Genomic DNA, 15,418 nt, shown 5'->3' on the forward strand with positions numbered 1-15,418 from the left:
TGATCAAGATTTCGGTACATGTGCTGAGTATTAAAAGTCCACTTAGTGTGGCTAAATATATTAAAATGTATAGTGTGGCTCAATATATTAAAATGTATTTAACGAATGACCAGTAGTCACATGAAACTGTTAGCGGCCCATGTTGCCAAGAGGTAACCCTACAGCCAGAACTTTAGTTTGGTTGCATGAATAGAACATTTCGTTATTATTAACTGTTAAGTGAGAATGCATGAACTTTTGTTATTAGCACGCATGTGATCAGATTTGCTTGGTAGGTATTTCGTGACAATGATTATTGCAAGTGACTTGTTGAATACGTGAACTGGATATGTGTTGATTATATTGACCGTCTTTTGGTAACCACAGTAGGGTTTGGTTGACCAACTTGGAACGGGTAAAGTAACTTAACAAATCCGAGCAAACCAAGGTGAGTTCACACAGCCAAGGCATGGGGTTCCCGGGTGGGAATGGGTTTTGATGAACTATTGTACATACTCCGCTGATAGAACTACGACTAGACTAGTAACACTTATTGAACTGATCTTCGCACACCTGCCAAGGGTTGGTCGCGATATTATGACTGACTTCGCACACCTGCCTTTGGAAGGCCGTGAACTGAAATTTACTAATCTTCGCACACCTGCCTGGTAGGCCGCGATACAGATAAACCTAGTCTAGAATACTCGGGATGAACATCCCCTAATATCTTCGCATACCTGCCTTGGAGGCCGCGATGGAAACTAATACGATACATGACATAACGAACGAACATACTACAACTCACACTATACTATTACTGAACTGTTAACTGTGAACTCGCTCAACTAGTTGTTGATCCTCTGTTACATGCCTTGCAGGTCGTTAGATACATGGAGCTTGCACAGGGAGGAGCTGGTCGTTGTGGACTAGGATCGTGATTACTACGTTGAACTGTTATGACATTTAAAACTATTAACTATGTTGGGTTACTTACTTGCTTCCGCTACTTAAACTATGTTTTGTTGGAACATCAATTGTATTGAATTGGGTTTATGAATTTCTTTAATTATTTATAATGTTCAATATGATTGGTGGCTTGATCCTGGTCATGTCACGCCTCCTAGCGGTGGTACTCCGCGTGTGGATTTTGGGGGTGTGACACGAATAAGCGGATCAGAGAGCAAGGTGTCAAATAAGCGGTCCAAGTACTGTCCGTTCGAGCGGTTCAAGCAATGTTCGTTCGAGCGGTTCACAATTGTCCTAAAAAGCGATCCAAGATTGATCTAATGAGCGATCCAAGTGACTTATTTGGAGCGAACTAGAACCAAATGTACGAATAAGCGGTCCAAAACGTGACCTAAGAGCGGTTCATGATGACGTCACTATGAGCGGTCCACATTACGAACATGATTTGACCCATAAAAACTTCGAATTTTGACATCAAACTTTCCAGGATTTGTCTCGATACTATTGCGCACAAGCTGTGAAAATTTGAGCGTATTCCGACCGTAAAATCTTCCTGAATCAGTAAAAGAAGATGTAGAAGTGAGAAGAAATGATGAAAAACAGCTACAATCTGCAGAAAACCTCCTCCCAAGCTCTGATACCACTTGTAGGATCGTATGCTGACCCGAATGAGTCGTTCAGAGGTTATCTCTTGCGTTTCAGATGCGGAATAATAAGAAATACAAGTAGAAGTTGCTTGTTCTCCTTTCTAACTGCTTGTTTTATTGATATCAAATGTTTTACAGCTCGATCGTCACACCGGCAGAACTTCGGCGTGGAATTTCACATACCCGTTATGAGGATCGCTCAAGCAACACCTATATATAGGCATTCTGGTCCGCTCATGTGTCACATGTCCATATGAGCGGTCCAGACATGTACACATAAGCGACCCACACTTGACACATAAGCGGTCCTAACACCCTATGTCCATATGAGCGGTCCTAGCCTATAAAACTCATACAGACTCCTGTTTTCTCGTATTTCGTGCCCTATGCTATAGAATACAATGTAAGACCTGATTCTAAACACCTAGACGGAATCAACAGATGTAGTGCACTAACAAGTTTAAAGATATATGCATATAAGCTCAATAAAGGCTCAAAACTCACTTGTTGTGGGAATGGGTTTATAATGTGAACAAGTATATATAATCAAATTTTAATTAGATTTGTCATGCCATTTCATAATTTTCTTATTTGGTTCTTTTTATCACGACGCTTTGGTTGTAAATTTGTAAAAATATAACCTTTTTAGAACTTGTTATTCTTGAATTAAACCAAGACAACTAAAAAAATGAAAATTTTTGAAAAAAAAATTGGGGTGATTAGCGGTTCCAATAGAGTTTTGTGTAAGGCTTCTTATTAGGACTTGTAAGATTCAAGGTTTTAGCATCCCCCCCACACTTAAATTTTACATTGTCCTCAATGTGTCTCAAAAATAAGTTTCTAGGTTGATTCAAATGCGTAAACGGTGATTAGAAACAAGTTTTTAAGTTACTGGGCGTCTGGACACGGCCCCATGTGGTCCGGACATGACCCCGTGGTCAGATCGCCAGTATCATAATTTAACAGAAGGCTGGCCACTTGGCGTGTTCAGCGAGCACGACCCGTAGCCAGTTACCTGAACTGGGACTTTTTTCTGTAGAGCCCGGGCACGGGCGTGTTGGGCTGAGCACGACCCCGTGTTGCACATGCTGTAATGCTGGAAAAGTTGACAGAAGGCTCTGTTTTCGTGCATGGGGTGTGGTTTTAACATCCCTTTGGCAACCTCCATCTTTCCTTGTGTGTTAAACCATTATAACATCATCCAAACACCATATAATAATTCCTAAACATTAAAACTACAAACAAAAAATTAAGATAGATAGGTAGGTCCTAGAATGTAAGAAATTGAAACCATGAAGAAGTTCTACCCTAGATGTTTTCATGACAAGAACAAGAAAAACCCGAAAATGCTTTTTCTGTGAGCAAGGGCTCTTAAAACTTCACTCCGGAGGGTGTTCCTCAAATGTCGTTGAGCCATTCCTCAATCTCCCGAGGTAGAAGGAAGACGGGTTCATTGTCCACAATTTCTTGTGGGGGAGGTGCGATATCCACTGGGACCTCGTGTAATGCGTCTAGAGGAGGTTCCGGAGGAATGTCATCCCATCCGGTATGGTTGACAACTTCTTGCGCCAAGTTCCAATCTTCTTGTGGGAAGATTTGGTTCCATGGGTGGCATAGCAAGAATGTTCAACCTTTGGTGCAAAAGGTTGATTTCTTGAAAGCTATTTTCTAGCCCCACCGTCAAATACTTGATACGGTCAATGAGGACCTCTTCCACCGACGTCATTTCGTTAAGTGCTTCCCTTAGTGCACACACGTATCGAACAAGGGTAGCTTCTATTGACGGCCTTCTCCCCCATCGATTGTTTCTTGTAGTGGTTGATGAAGTTCCACAGTTTTGGCTTAACATTGTAAGAAAACAAGACAAAAATTTCAAAATAATGAAACTGGTACTCCGGCCGCGGCCACGTGCCCGCTGGGCACGACCCCGTGGTCATACTTCTGCAGATTTTTGAACCAAGGAATTTCATTGTGTTAAATTATTTAATTGTATTTTGAAACATTTCTGAACATAAATAACTTAAAATAGTGTTGTGAAACTTATGTTTAACAAGATACCTTGGTTAAAAACCTTGCAAATATTACAATAAAGCTTAAAGTGATGAATGTTTCAAGCTTTAATGGAGGTTAAGGAGTTTTGGAGAAGAAGGTAAGTGACAAAAGTGGCAAAGAGAAGATGGTTGGTGAGAAACCTTCTTTGGAATATACCTTTTAAGGTATGTGTGAAGATCCCAGCAAATCATGGTATTTGGAATGGATCCAAATGTGGAGGAATCATGCTGACTTTATAGAAAACGGTAGCACGCTGACCACGGCCCCGTATCGGCTGGACACGGCCTCGTGGTCAGACAAAGGTTTGACACATTTTGTCCGTATTTTGAGCACGAGGAGTGTTGGCTTGGACACGACCCCGTGGTCAAAATTGAGGTGGGCACGGGGCGTGTTGACCTGGGCACGACCCCATGGCTAGAGTATTTATGAAGCAGCGTCTTATTTTACAGTTTTTATTCGGATCGGGCGGTTCCTTACTTGAGGGAGCAACACCGAAGTGCCTAAGTTACCTTAATTGGTCTTGATTTAAACAAGAACTCAAGAGGTTATCGGAAAGGGTAAAACCTAAACTAGATACCGGTGGGCGAAACCAACCTTTATTCCCCTTGTCCGAGCTCTTGTTAAAGAAGGTATATGTCGAATCGCTCAGGTCTATGAGCGTATCGGTGGGGCCGATGGAGAGTCCTTCACGACACAATCGACACAGGGACGACTATCGCTCATGTTTTCACAAGAGGTTGAGGTACTTTTGGTTTCGTCGAAGTTGGTAGAATCCGAATGGGTCCCCAACAATTCTCCTTGATCGTTGTCTTATGATGAATATTTCACTTTCATCTCAAGCTCTATTTCTTTTAATTTTAGGATAATTATTTCTTCGAGTCGACATAATTCTTCGGAGGTTATGTCGTCTGAAAGAGATAGTTGAGGGCATTCGGGCGAGATATAGTGATCGTTTTTACTTTCGTCCATCTTAAGGTTATTATAGGAAATCGATGGGTCTAAATAGTGGGGATCACAATTTAGAAAGAAATATTCTAAATCTTGATGGAATCCACCACATATTTGACACCACTCACCGTAAGAGTGGCGAAAGTAAAAATAATTAATATCACTCACATTTTTATCAGAATTTACCAACCGTCGGGATCTTGCGGTTCTGTTTTTAGCAACTGGGGGTGCACACGGGGGCGTGTCGAGCGGGCAAAACCCCGTGGTCAGCTACTGTCTGACTTAAAACAAGATTCCCAGTAACGATGATGGACACGGCCCCATGTCTGGCTTGGCACGGCCCGTGCTGAGGTCTGCAGAAGCTTAAAAATTAAGAAAAATCTTAAAAAATAGAAAAATAAGTAAAAATGATTAGGCCGTTGATTTTAAACTTTCTTAAAATCCTTGTGTCTCTGTCAACGACTCCAAAAACTTTGTGTGCGTTCGGTGCGATATGATTTTATTGATATTTTAAGCCCATTTTACGTATTAGTCAAGTTTTAAATTTATAAAACACGATATTATAATAACACTAAACACACACTTTGGCAAGTGCACCCATCATGAGCGTAGTATAGTGTTTGTAAGATACCGTGGTCGTCTAAGGACACAAGAGCTTTTAGTACCGGTTTATCCACAACGTCTAATCAATCTAAATTTTTGAGAAAAGTTTTGAAAAATGTAAAGATAAATAAAATAAAAACAGATAGACAAGAGAGAATCACTTGGATCCGACTCGTCTTTAATGTATCCTTTGATGATTTTCGCACTTTCGGACTTTTTAAGAGATTATCTTAGTAATAGTAGTAGGCCCCTCTTTTGAAGGTGACGTTACCCTCAACCAAGTGGTTTGAGTCAGCAGAGATTCAATCCCAAAGGGTCGGAATATTGAAAGATAATTTAGTAAGTTATTAATGCGAAAAATGGTAGGCCCCTCTTTTGAGGGTGACGTTACCCTCGGCTAAGTGGTTTGAGTCAACAAGGATACAATCCCATGAAGCCGGTTTAAAGGTATTAATAGTAGTTTACATATGAGGGGTTCAAGCTATTCGCACCCCTGCCATCCAGTACCAGTGGGTATTGACGGAGGTCCTAGTAAGCTTGAACCGGGTCGTCGTAGGATCTATACACTGAACGAAGCAAGAACTTTACCAAACAATTCCCCTAACCCCCGACCAGGTAGTCAACGTGCCTTTATATAGACCGTAAAGACACGAATGATGTAATATTTTACTTTATATAGACAGTAAAGTAACCTCAAGACACCACGGAAAAATGATAAAAAAAATTCACCTTCAACATAAGAAACTAGTTATTAAAGTCATTAATACAAATCCAAATAAAAAGTGCCGAAAGATTAAAAATCAAAAGTAATACAATAAAGACTTGTCTTCACCAAGTGATGTAAAAGGCTTAACCAAACATGGCCTTTGATTGGTAAGAACCCTTACAATCAATCTTGGATCCCGAGACTAGTACACACTCTAAAGATGGATGATGGATGATGGTGGTGGGTGTTGGTGTTGTAGTGGTGGTGGAGTGGTTTCAAAGTGGGAGCGTAGTGGTTTGCTAAGGGATGCCTTTCAAGTGAACCATGCACCCTTATTTATAGCCAGTACAGAGCTCTGGCCACGGCCCCGTGTCCAGCCTTTTCTCTTCGTTCATTAATTGCAAGTGTCAGCAGAGGGCCCCACATGACCCGGTGTCTCCTAGGCACGGCCTCGTGGTCAACTCTTATTTGTACTATCAAGATTCTACGTATCTTTGCATTGACCACGCCTCCGTATTGAGCTGGGCACACCCCCGTGGTGGGCGTGGAAGCTTCTACAGGTTTGTCTTTTGTGCAGGCCTCTGACCACGCCCCATGCCCAGCTGGGCACAGCCCCGTGGTCAGGCTTTTGTTGCCTTGTTTTTGCTTTGGGGATGCTGCCGAGGGGTCAGGCATGTCACGTTTATTCCTTCTATTTGTAATTATGTTGGTTTTGGCTGCTTATTTGCTCCTTTTGTTCTTTTAAGCTCGTTTGGTCCTGTAAATTCAAAAGGAAGAAAGAAACACATTTTTTCCAACATTAGTACTAAATAAGGGTTAGTTTTATGCCTCATTTGATATAATTTATATGTTGCATTTTACACACATCAGTGACTAGTCGGATTCTCGAAATAATTTGGAGGTTCTTGCATTAAGGGGGAGATCGGAGACGAAAGTCATCGGGTAGTTGGTGGATTCGTGAAGATACGAGATTGGATCTTGAAGATTCAAGATGAAATTATTTCAGACACTCGGTTGAAGACTCCGATTCGTGAAGATACGAGATTAGAGCTTGTTATTAACTTATCGAACTAAATTTTATGTCTTTGCGGAATTTGAAGTGTTCGACGTTGGGCATTGGAAATCCGACCTTTTGTTCTTCTGTCGGTTAAGGTTTTAGATCAATAATCGAGCAATGTGCTTAGATTTGGTGGTAGATTGGTTCGCGTTAACTTGATTCAGAAGAAGTTTGAGGGGAAGGATCGAAAGTGCTTGATGTTGGATTCTTCGGGTTTCTCGAAGCGGCCATTTAAGTGATTGTCAACAAGTCTTTTATTAGAAGGTTTGAAGATCGTTGTGCTCTGCTGGAAAGATCAAGTCCCAGCCAAAGTTGAAAGCAGGCATGATATCATCAGTCAAGGGGGTGTTTATAAGTGCAGTATCCAGTGACTGAAGATTATCGATGCCAAACAGAACTGATAGCAACAGTTAAGGGGGAAGATGTAAGTGCAACTCTTGCCGAGCAACTGTGCTTTATCAATTCAGGTTAACAAAGTCAAAGGTGCAATTCAAAAGAAGTCAAAGATGATGAAGCAAGAGAGGAGTCCGAATTTACAAGATGCTCTATTTTGTTTCATGTCTGAGTTTGTCATGTTTGGAATATTGTCTAGTTTATCCGAACTTATGTTTATATTCAGATAGAGTTGTTAGGACTTAGAGTAGTCCGAGTTTGTTAGGATGTTTGTAAGTCCGAGTTTGTTATTTCCCGAACAATATGTTTTGTCCGGGTTTGATCCCTAGTCTATATATATGTGTGTTGATAGGTTAGATTAGGGAAACTCTCACAAAATATTGTAATCCTTCAAATTTGTGTGCACATTCTAGAGAGGGAAACTATGTCTTAGTGAGAGAAAGATAGGTTTAGATTTTAGTGATCTAAATCAGGTTGTAGAAGATGTATACTCGTTCGGCAATTTAAATTTGTGTTGATTGTTATGAATGAATGAGTTTTTCCTACATCTTGTTCTCCATTTATCTTGTTTTTATTGTTTCACATCATAAATCAAGTGTATGGTTGATGTTCGTCATCGATCCAGTGGGTCGCCAGGATTTTCACCCTACAACATAGATTGCAATTCTTTTTCAATCATTCCAATCCATTGTTTACCTGAAATAATGTACCCATACTTCATTTTTATATTTCATGTGGTTTCGTTATCCAAAAAGTCAACTTTGAGATTCATAAATAAAATAATATATTTCTAAACCGTCCAAATATATTTAGGAAGACCTCTCATAAAAATTATAATAACCAGAACTAGTTATTTTTTAGTAAGACAACTTAGTTTTTTAGAAAGACCACTTATTTCAATATACATTACTAATATTTTATATGTGTAAGAAAAAGAAAATTTGTCTATATAAACTATAAGGGAATGATCCACTAAAAAGTGGATTTTGCCTAAGTAGTGTAAGAATAATTGTGATAATGACATGTGACACTCATTTCAAGTAGGAAGGAATGTTATTTTGGTACTAAAATATTTCGGTCCTTATAAGTAGAAGTGTGCAGATGACATCTGACACCCTTTTTGTTTTTTTCTCAAAAGTACAAAAAAAAATCCAGTACAAAAAAATATTGCACAAAAAATCTAGTACAAATAATATAGCACAAAAAAAAGTCCAACACAAAAAAAAAATCTAGTACAAAAAATCCATCACAAAAAAATTAGAACAAAAAAATACAGCACAAAAAATTCAGCAAAAAAAATTAAAGATAAAAAAATTTAGCAAAAAAAAATATCACAAAAATCTAGTACAAAAAAATGTTATAAAACTTAGAAATACAACACATTTTTGTGAGTTTTTTTAGTTGTCATATTTTATATAGCAATATGGTACTCAAATTAAAGATAAAAAGACGTTCGATTAAAATTTTTATATAAAGATAATGTCGTATAAAAAAGTTAGGATTAATTGCCCGGATGGTCCCTTTGGTTTGCCGTTTTTTCACCTTTAGTTCCTAACTTTTCAAAATAGCATGTTTGCTCCCTGTGGTTTGCTTACTTTTTACTCGGGTACTCCCTAGATTGGATGACGGTTAGTTTGCTCAGTTAAATTTGTGTGAAATGTCTTAACTACCCTTTATATATATTAAAAAACAAAAATTTAATTAATAAATAGTTAGTGTGGGGCCCACCCCACCACTACCCAACCCTCTTCTCCATCTAAACCCAAGCCTGCATCACCATCGTATCACCTTCGCCGCAAACACCTTCCACTAACCTCCGGCCACCGCCCTCCCATAACTACCGTTCAACCCACCACTCCCATAATCTCCGGCCACCACCACTCCCATCACCACCCAACATCCTCCCATCACCACCGTTCACTCCACCAATCCCTCATTAGCCATCCACATCTCCTCTCTTCTAGACGTCGGAAAATAACATGGGTTATCGGAGATCCATCTCCACACCGTATCACCACCAACATCCTTCCATCAGCATCATTCACCCTTCCACCGGCCACGTTCGTTTTTCTTGTAATCTTGCCATCCGACAAAAACACCACCATTATCAAAGATCTGGCAGAAATTGATGAGTGTGGTGTGCTTGCAATCGTGTTCTTGATTTTGATGTTCACATATTTATGAAGATGATTTGTTCCTGTTCAAAATTAAGCCCCACCATGTCACAGCCCCCGACCCCACCCTGGGAGCGGGAGCCGCGAGCCAGTCAGATGGTATCGGTGTTTATTAATTTGGCAGAAGAAAACTTTCATCAGGACCGTAGTTAGAAAATATTTTTATTAGAGTTAAACACCAAAAGGTTTAAATAGAAATAGATAAATAGGATAAAGCCCGAGTTTTGCTGATAATACATTTACAGGGATAAACCCTAATTATTGAAAACTTGATCTCCTTTTTATTTAGGTAACTTTTATAGCCACTTTTCTAAGCCTTCAGTACTCTCCAGCTGGCTTCTATTGGCTTTCACATTTTGTTACCTGAAACACGTTTAAAAACATTTTATCAGCAAGAAATACTGGCAAGTACATCCCAATTTATAAAATACCAGTTGTTATAACATTACAGTGTTAAGGGCGATTACGATGTTTATATCTACACAATTACTCGTTCAGTACGTGTCAGTCGATGGATCTGTGACTATAGTCATATCACACATTGGATACCCGTGCCCAATTGTGAAGGTTATCAAGTATTGTATACATACCCCTTAATACTGGCAGCAATTGAAGAATTACAAAGACTTAATCACTATAGTTATAACTGATAAATATTTATAGTTTTAGAAATATTTGAAATAAGGGCTCACAAACTATGAGAAAAGAGAATGGACTCACACTTATAGACTTATGATGAAACACTGGTTAACATCGATGGTTAACTAGCTGGGTCCTCTCTTATATGGGTTCAATCTCTTCTTCTACTCGCTTGTGACTGATGTCCTGCAAAACAGCAACACCGTTAGCTCGTTAAGAGGGGAATATGGGGGTTTCCCTCTTAACCGGGCTCCAGCGTGAGAATAAGTACTGCTCTGAGGAAGAAATAGTGTGTATTAAGGGTGAATAGTAAGGAGAACAGAATGGATAACCTGAATGATGAAGGGTCCTATTTATAGCCGGAGGGTGAAGGAGGGAGGAGCGACCTTGCCAGTTGCTATTGGGCGCCAGCTGTTCGACCAAGGGGAATATCCTCTTGGTCTCCTCTGCTGTGGTCAGGATAGTGGTCCATGTGGCACGCAAATATTTGTCCATACTGGAGGAATTGTACAGCTGCTGTCAGTCTGCCCCCAGGATTTGTCGCATGTCTACATGGCGCTCGATTAATGGTGACACGTGTCGTCCTTTCTGTCGGAAGGAGCATCTTTGGTGCCACCTTGACACCTTCTAGAAGCTTCTGTATTTACTTGGTGATGTAGGCGCCATGTTGGATGGAAAAAATGGTGTGGTCCCTACCATGTGTGCATGGAAATGGGACCATACCTCTTCAAGTCCCCCCAGTCCAGTGTGCCTTCTAGTTGAGTTGATTGTCTAGGAGGGATTCTGGACTTATAAGGGTAGTGGTTATTTTTCTTTTTAAAGTGCATGGTGGTTATCTTGCGAAATTGAGCCAAGAGGGTGCACGACGTATGATGGCGGTCTTGCGAAATTGAGCCAAAATAGCGCACGGCGCATGATGGCAACTTTGCAAAGTTGAGCCAAAAGGACGCACGGCGCATGGTGGCAACTTTGTAAAGTTGAGCCAAAAGGATGCACGGCGCATGGTGTATGATGGTAAACCTACAAAGTTGAGCCAAGTGGACGCACCGCGCATGGCGTATAATGGTAACCTTGCAAAGTTGAGCCAAGTGGATGCACCGCGCATGGCGTATGATGGTAACCTTGCAAAGTTGAGCCTAGTGGACGAACAGTGCATGGCATATGATTGTAACCTTGCAAAGTTGAGCCAAGTGGACGCACGCGCGTGGCGTATGATGGTAACCTTGCAAAGTTGAGCCAAGTGTACGCACCGCGCATGGCGTATGATGGTTCCTTCTTAAAGAAGTTTCTTTTCTTGGGATGAAGACAACTGACATGACTGACATGCCGTCTGATGTCGCTGTCTTTTCGGAGATGAACAGTTGCCTTTTCAGATGTGTTAGTTACTTTTTCACTAGGGTGTCAGGCGGTGTCGCCCATGTTCCCGAAAAGTACGGCGACGGTTTATCTCTCCTATGACGTGTCTTCTCCCCATTAGCTGATCGTCTGTCTTCCTGACGATCCACTACCCCTTGCATTTAATGCGATGGGTATAAATAGGAGGCGGTTCTCATTTTTTCCTTCACTTTTGAATTTCGAACTCTATTTTCTGCTCATCTTCCTTCACTTATCTCGTCGTTCTTATCCTTAAATTCTTCTTTCTTTCTCTCATAATCATGTCTACTGGAGCGAATCCGGCGAGGAAAAGGAAATACAGACCCCGGAATCCTCCTGGTCCGGACCGTGCGGGGATTAATTGGAAAGAAGAAGAATTCCACAATCTTGTTCGTGACATGGGTTTTCGTTCCGAGTGGGGTGCTCAGTTTCCAACCCCCAACTCCACTGCTTTGGATGCTCCACCGGGGTATATTGCGTTATATGTTGCTTACTTCCGGGAGGGTAACTTCCGTCTTCCCATGACGAAGTTCACCGGAGAAGTTTTGAAAAATTACGGCTTACATATATCGTAGATAACCGCCCTAGGGTTACCCCGGATTACCCACTTTGAATTCATATGTAGGGCTAATCGCATTGAACCGACTTTCGAGATGTTTAACGGTTTTTACTTTGTGAGTTACACCGGCGGTTTCTACTCCTTCAACTCTCGAACCGGTGGGGTTAGTCCTTGCAGTACTAACCCACCGAAGAGTCTTCATGACTGGAAGCAAAAGTTCTTCTACATTCACCGTGGAGTTATTCCAATCGATATGCATTATTGTGAAGAAAGTGAAGGGGTTCCTCGTGTGAATGTGTTTATAGATTTTGCTGAGCAGGAGTGGTACAAGGTGTTGACTCAGAAGGTGACTTCCATCACTCAGCTTGAGGAGTGGGTACTAGTGGCGGCTGGGATGAGTATGTTGTGGGCGCCCAAAACCCTAGGGGTGTCCTAGTTTATGGCTACCAAAGGAAAGCTATTCCTTTTTGCTGTTTTATTGTTATATTCCTACATCATTTGTCATGCGTTTCCTCTAGTTTGTTGTGTTTTACAGTTAGGTATAGTTTGATGAACGTTCTGGACCCTAAAGCCGGCAGTGCTATGGTTGTTGCGTATCTGTCTGAAGGGAGGCCTGTGTGGTTAGATCAGATAAGGGATTGCTTTTTGCATCCTACCAGTGAAAGCCTTGCTTCTTATGCTAACATCATTCTAGGTGAAGTTGATGGGGATGGTCTTGACGATGCTACTAACCTTACTCGAGAGGAAGTTATCGTCCTTTTGAGTGAGGGTTCTGATGGATCACATGAAGATATAATCCCTCGTTCCACACGTGCAGGTCCACCACAAGGGACCGTGAATGAGCCAGTGAATGAGCCTGTTGGTGATGATGCGGATGCTCCGGTTGACACTGCTGAGCAGTTAGAGACCAGGAAAAAGAAGAAGGTGGATAAGCCTTAGGGAAGGAGGGCTGAGGAACCATCGGTTAAGGCACCTCGTAAGCGCCCTTGTACTTCCTCTTTCTTGAGTTATGTTGTCGTGTCTGACACGCTCTCTGGTTTAAACGCAGGAGTTAAACGTACTGAGCGCGATCCTGATGACGATGCTACTTTGACAGAGATGATGAAGAAGAAGAAACGTCTTGAAGACAAGAAAAAGGAACTTGATGAGCAGGCTGCTACTGCGCTTGCTGCGAAAAAATCTAAGCTTCAGAAGGAGACTCCCCCTGCACCTTCGGAGTCAGAGGTTGACTTGGGGGTTTTTAGTGTAAAACATGGTAACCTTTTGGAGAAGATATTTGCCGCTTCTGGTTCCCAGGGTACAAATTTTTGCCTTTGTATCTTGTTTTTTACCTCTCTTCCTTGTTTTTGACTATCATGATTGTTTTGTGACAGGTGTTAAATCGGGTAAGGCTCCCCGTAAGGTTGATATTTTAAAGATTACTCCTCCTAGCTCTCCGCCTTCTAGAATCTTTGGTCTATCTCCTCCACAGGCTGATCCAGGAAAAAGGAAAGAAAGTGATGTAGAGGTTGAGCAAGTTGGTGAGGGTGGCGCTGGTGCTCGTGATGGTGGCAATGATGGTCGTGGTGGAGGTGGTGGTGGTGGTAATGGTGGTCGTGGTGGAGGTGTTGACATTCAAGTGGAATCGAGCGAGACTACTCCTCACCACACCATTTACACCAAGGTTGTTCGGGGTTCTGGAGAGGGTGGTGCTTTTAGGACTCACCATAGTCCAGAATATGAACATGTTCAGGGTGGATCCTAGGATACCCATAATCCTGCGTGTGGCAATCTCCCACATGCCCCCGATAGAACTTGACTCAGGGTTCCCGGATGACTGACCTCAGCAACTGTCGTGAGTTCTTTTCTTTATCCCTCCCTCCTACAGAAAGGTTGTTTCAGAAGAGACGCAATCGGATGGATCTCTTGGATGATCACATCCATGCTGGGGTCAACTTTTTTGCTACCTCCCAGGAGATTGCACGGGAATGGCAGTTAATAGGAGAGGACACGTTGGATTTTGAGGCACGAAGAAGGCGTTTGTTGAAGAGAGGGAAAGACTCAATGCTAAGAAAAAAGGTTTTTCGTGGAGGGTTGCTGATGCTGAGGAAAAACTGGCTAAGGAAAAGCAGTTCAATGCTAATAAGTAGAAGGAATGGGAGGCTACTTATGAGCGAACCAACAAGGAGTTGCAAACTCAGCGTGAGACCATCATGAGATTGTCGGGGGAGAAAACTAAGATCAACGATGAGGCTGAGCAAGAGCGCGTTGCGCACCAGAAAAGAGAACAAGAATACATTGAACGCATAGCCAAATTGGAGAAATTTGCTACTGAGAAGGTTGCGGAGAGCAAAGCTTCTAAGATCTTAGCTGAGGAAATTACTGTTGATTGTAAGTGGTTACTTGCACGCGTAGTTCCCCTGGTATTGTTTTCTTTGTTTATTTTGCTTGTCTCTACTTTCGTTATTTTTGCTTTCTCTTGCTTTCTGCAGATTTTTGAATGTATTGCTAAATCTGATGAACTTGCTTAGTATATGTTTGAGCTGGGAAAGGAAGCGTACAATAGTGGGCGAAAAGACGGCTATGGTGAAGGTAGGGCAGCAGCTGTGAACAATGAGAAGGACTACCACTTTGAGTTGTACAAAGAAGAATGTACTGTCAAGTATGCCGCCTAGCGCCACGAATATGAGTTCATTGAGTTTGGCATTGTTAAGGCTGTTGAAAAGTTGTCACGCAAGGCCAATGTCGTTGAAGTCATAAAGAAGGCTCTTGGGGATGAAGATCCTGAAGGTTGGGATGCGGGGCCCAGTCGCCAGGACTGATGATTTCCGGCTTGCATGCCGCGTATGGGCTTGTGGGCCTTGTAATCTCCTGACAATTCGCTTAACAATTTACCTGTCTTTCATGTGTTGTGGACAATTTACTTTTGGTTGTTGTTTGTTGGTATTTTGACACACTTCGTATATTTATGTTAACTAAGGGTTCGTTGTGTTATTTATTGTGAATTTTGTCATCGTTACAATATGTGCATGTGTAATTACTTTGATTAGGTATCACGAATGAATGATGGCTGAGACAGGTTAGGCTGTGATAGTCATCTAGCTTTACACTGTATTGTGTTATGCTTGTAGAGACTTTACAACGTTTGTACTGTCGTCGAGCGCGTAGTTTGATTCGTGTACGAAGTGATCGTTTAACGGGTTACTATGTTGACCCGGCTGTGTTCAGCTTTGGAGGTCTTACAATGTTTATTTTACCGTGTTTACGATGTTTTCGTGTATAGGTGGGCACGAAGTGGTGTTCGGCTTGATGGGCTTTAGTTGTGTGTGTTTGACCCGGCTG

The 15,418-nt window shown here is 41.6% G+C and overlaps 1 protein-coding gene across 1 annotated transcript; it reads left to right on the plus strand.

Moving 5' to 3' along the window:
- The first annotated feature begins 13,195 nt into the window (after nucleotides 1-13,195).
- LOC110891082 (H/ACA ribonucleoprotein complex subunit GAR1-like) lies at nucleotides 13,196-13,841 on the plus strand. Its single transcript, XM_022138744.1, has 2 exons — nucleotides 13,196-13,394; nucleotides 13,471-13,841. The coding sequence occupies exons 1-2, from the start codon at nucleotides 13,196-13,198 to the stop codon at nucleotides 13,839-13,841; spliced, it is 570 nt and encodes a 189-aa protein (XP_021994436.1).
- Nucleotides 13,842-15,418: the final 1,577 nt, after the last annotated feature.

The sequence above is a fragment of the Helianthus annuus genome, chromosome 2, assembly GCF_002127325.2.
Source record: "Helianthus annuus cultivar XRQ/B chromosome 2, HanXRQr2.0-SUNRISE, whole genome shotgun sequence".
Lineage (NCBI taxonomy): Eukaryota > Viridiplantae > Streptophyta > Magnoliopsida > Asterales > Asteraceae > Helianthus > Helianthus annuus.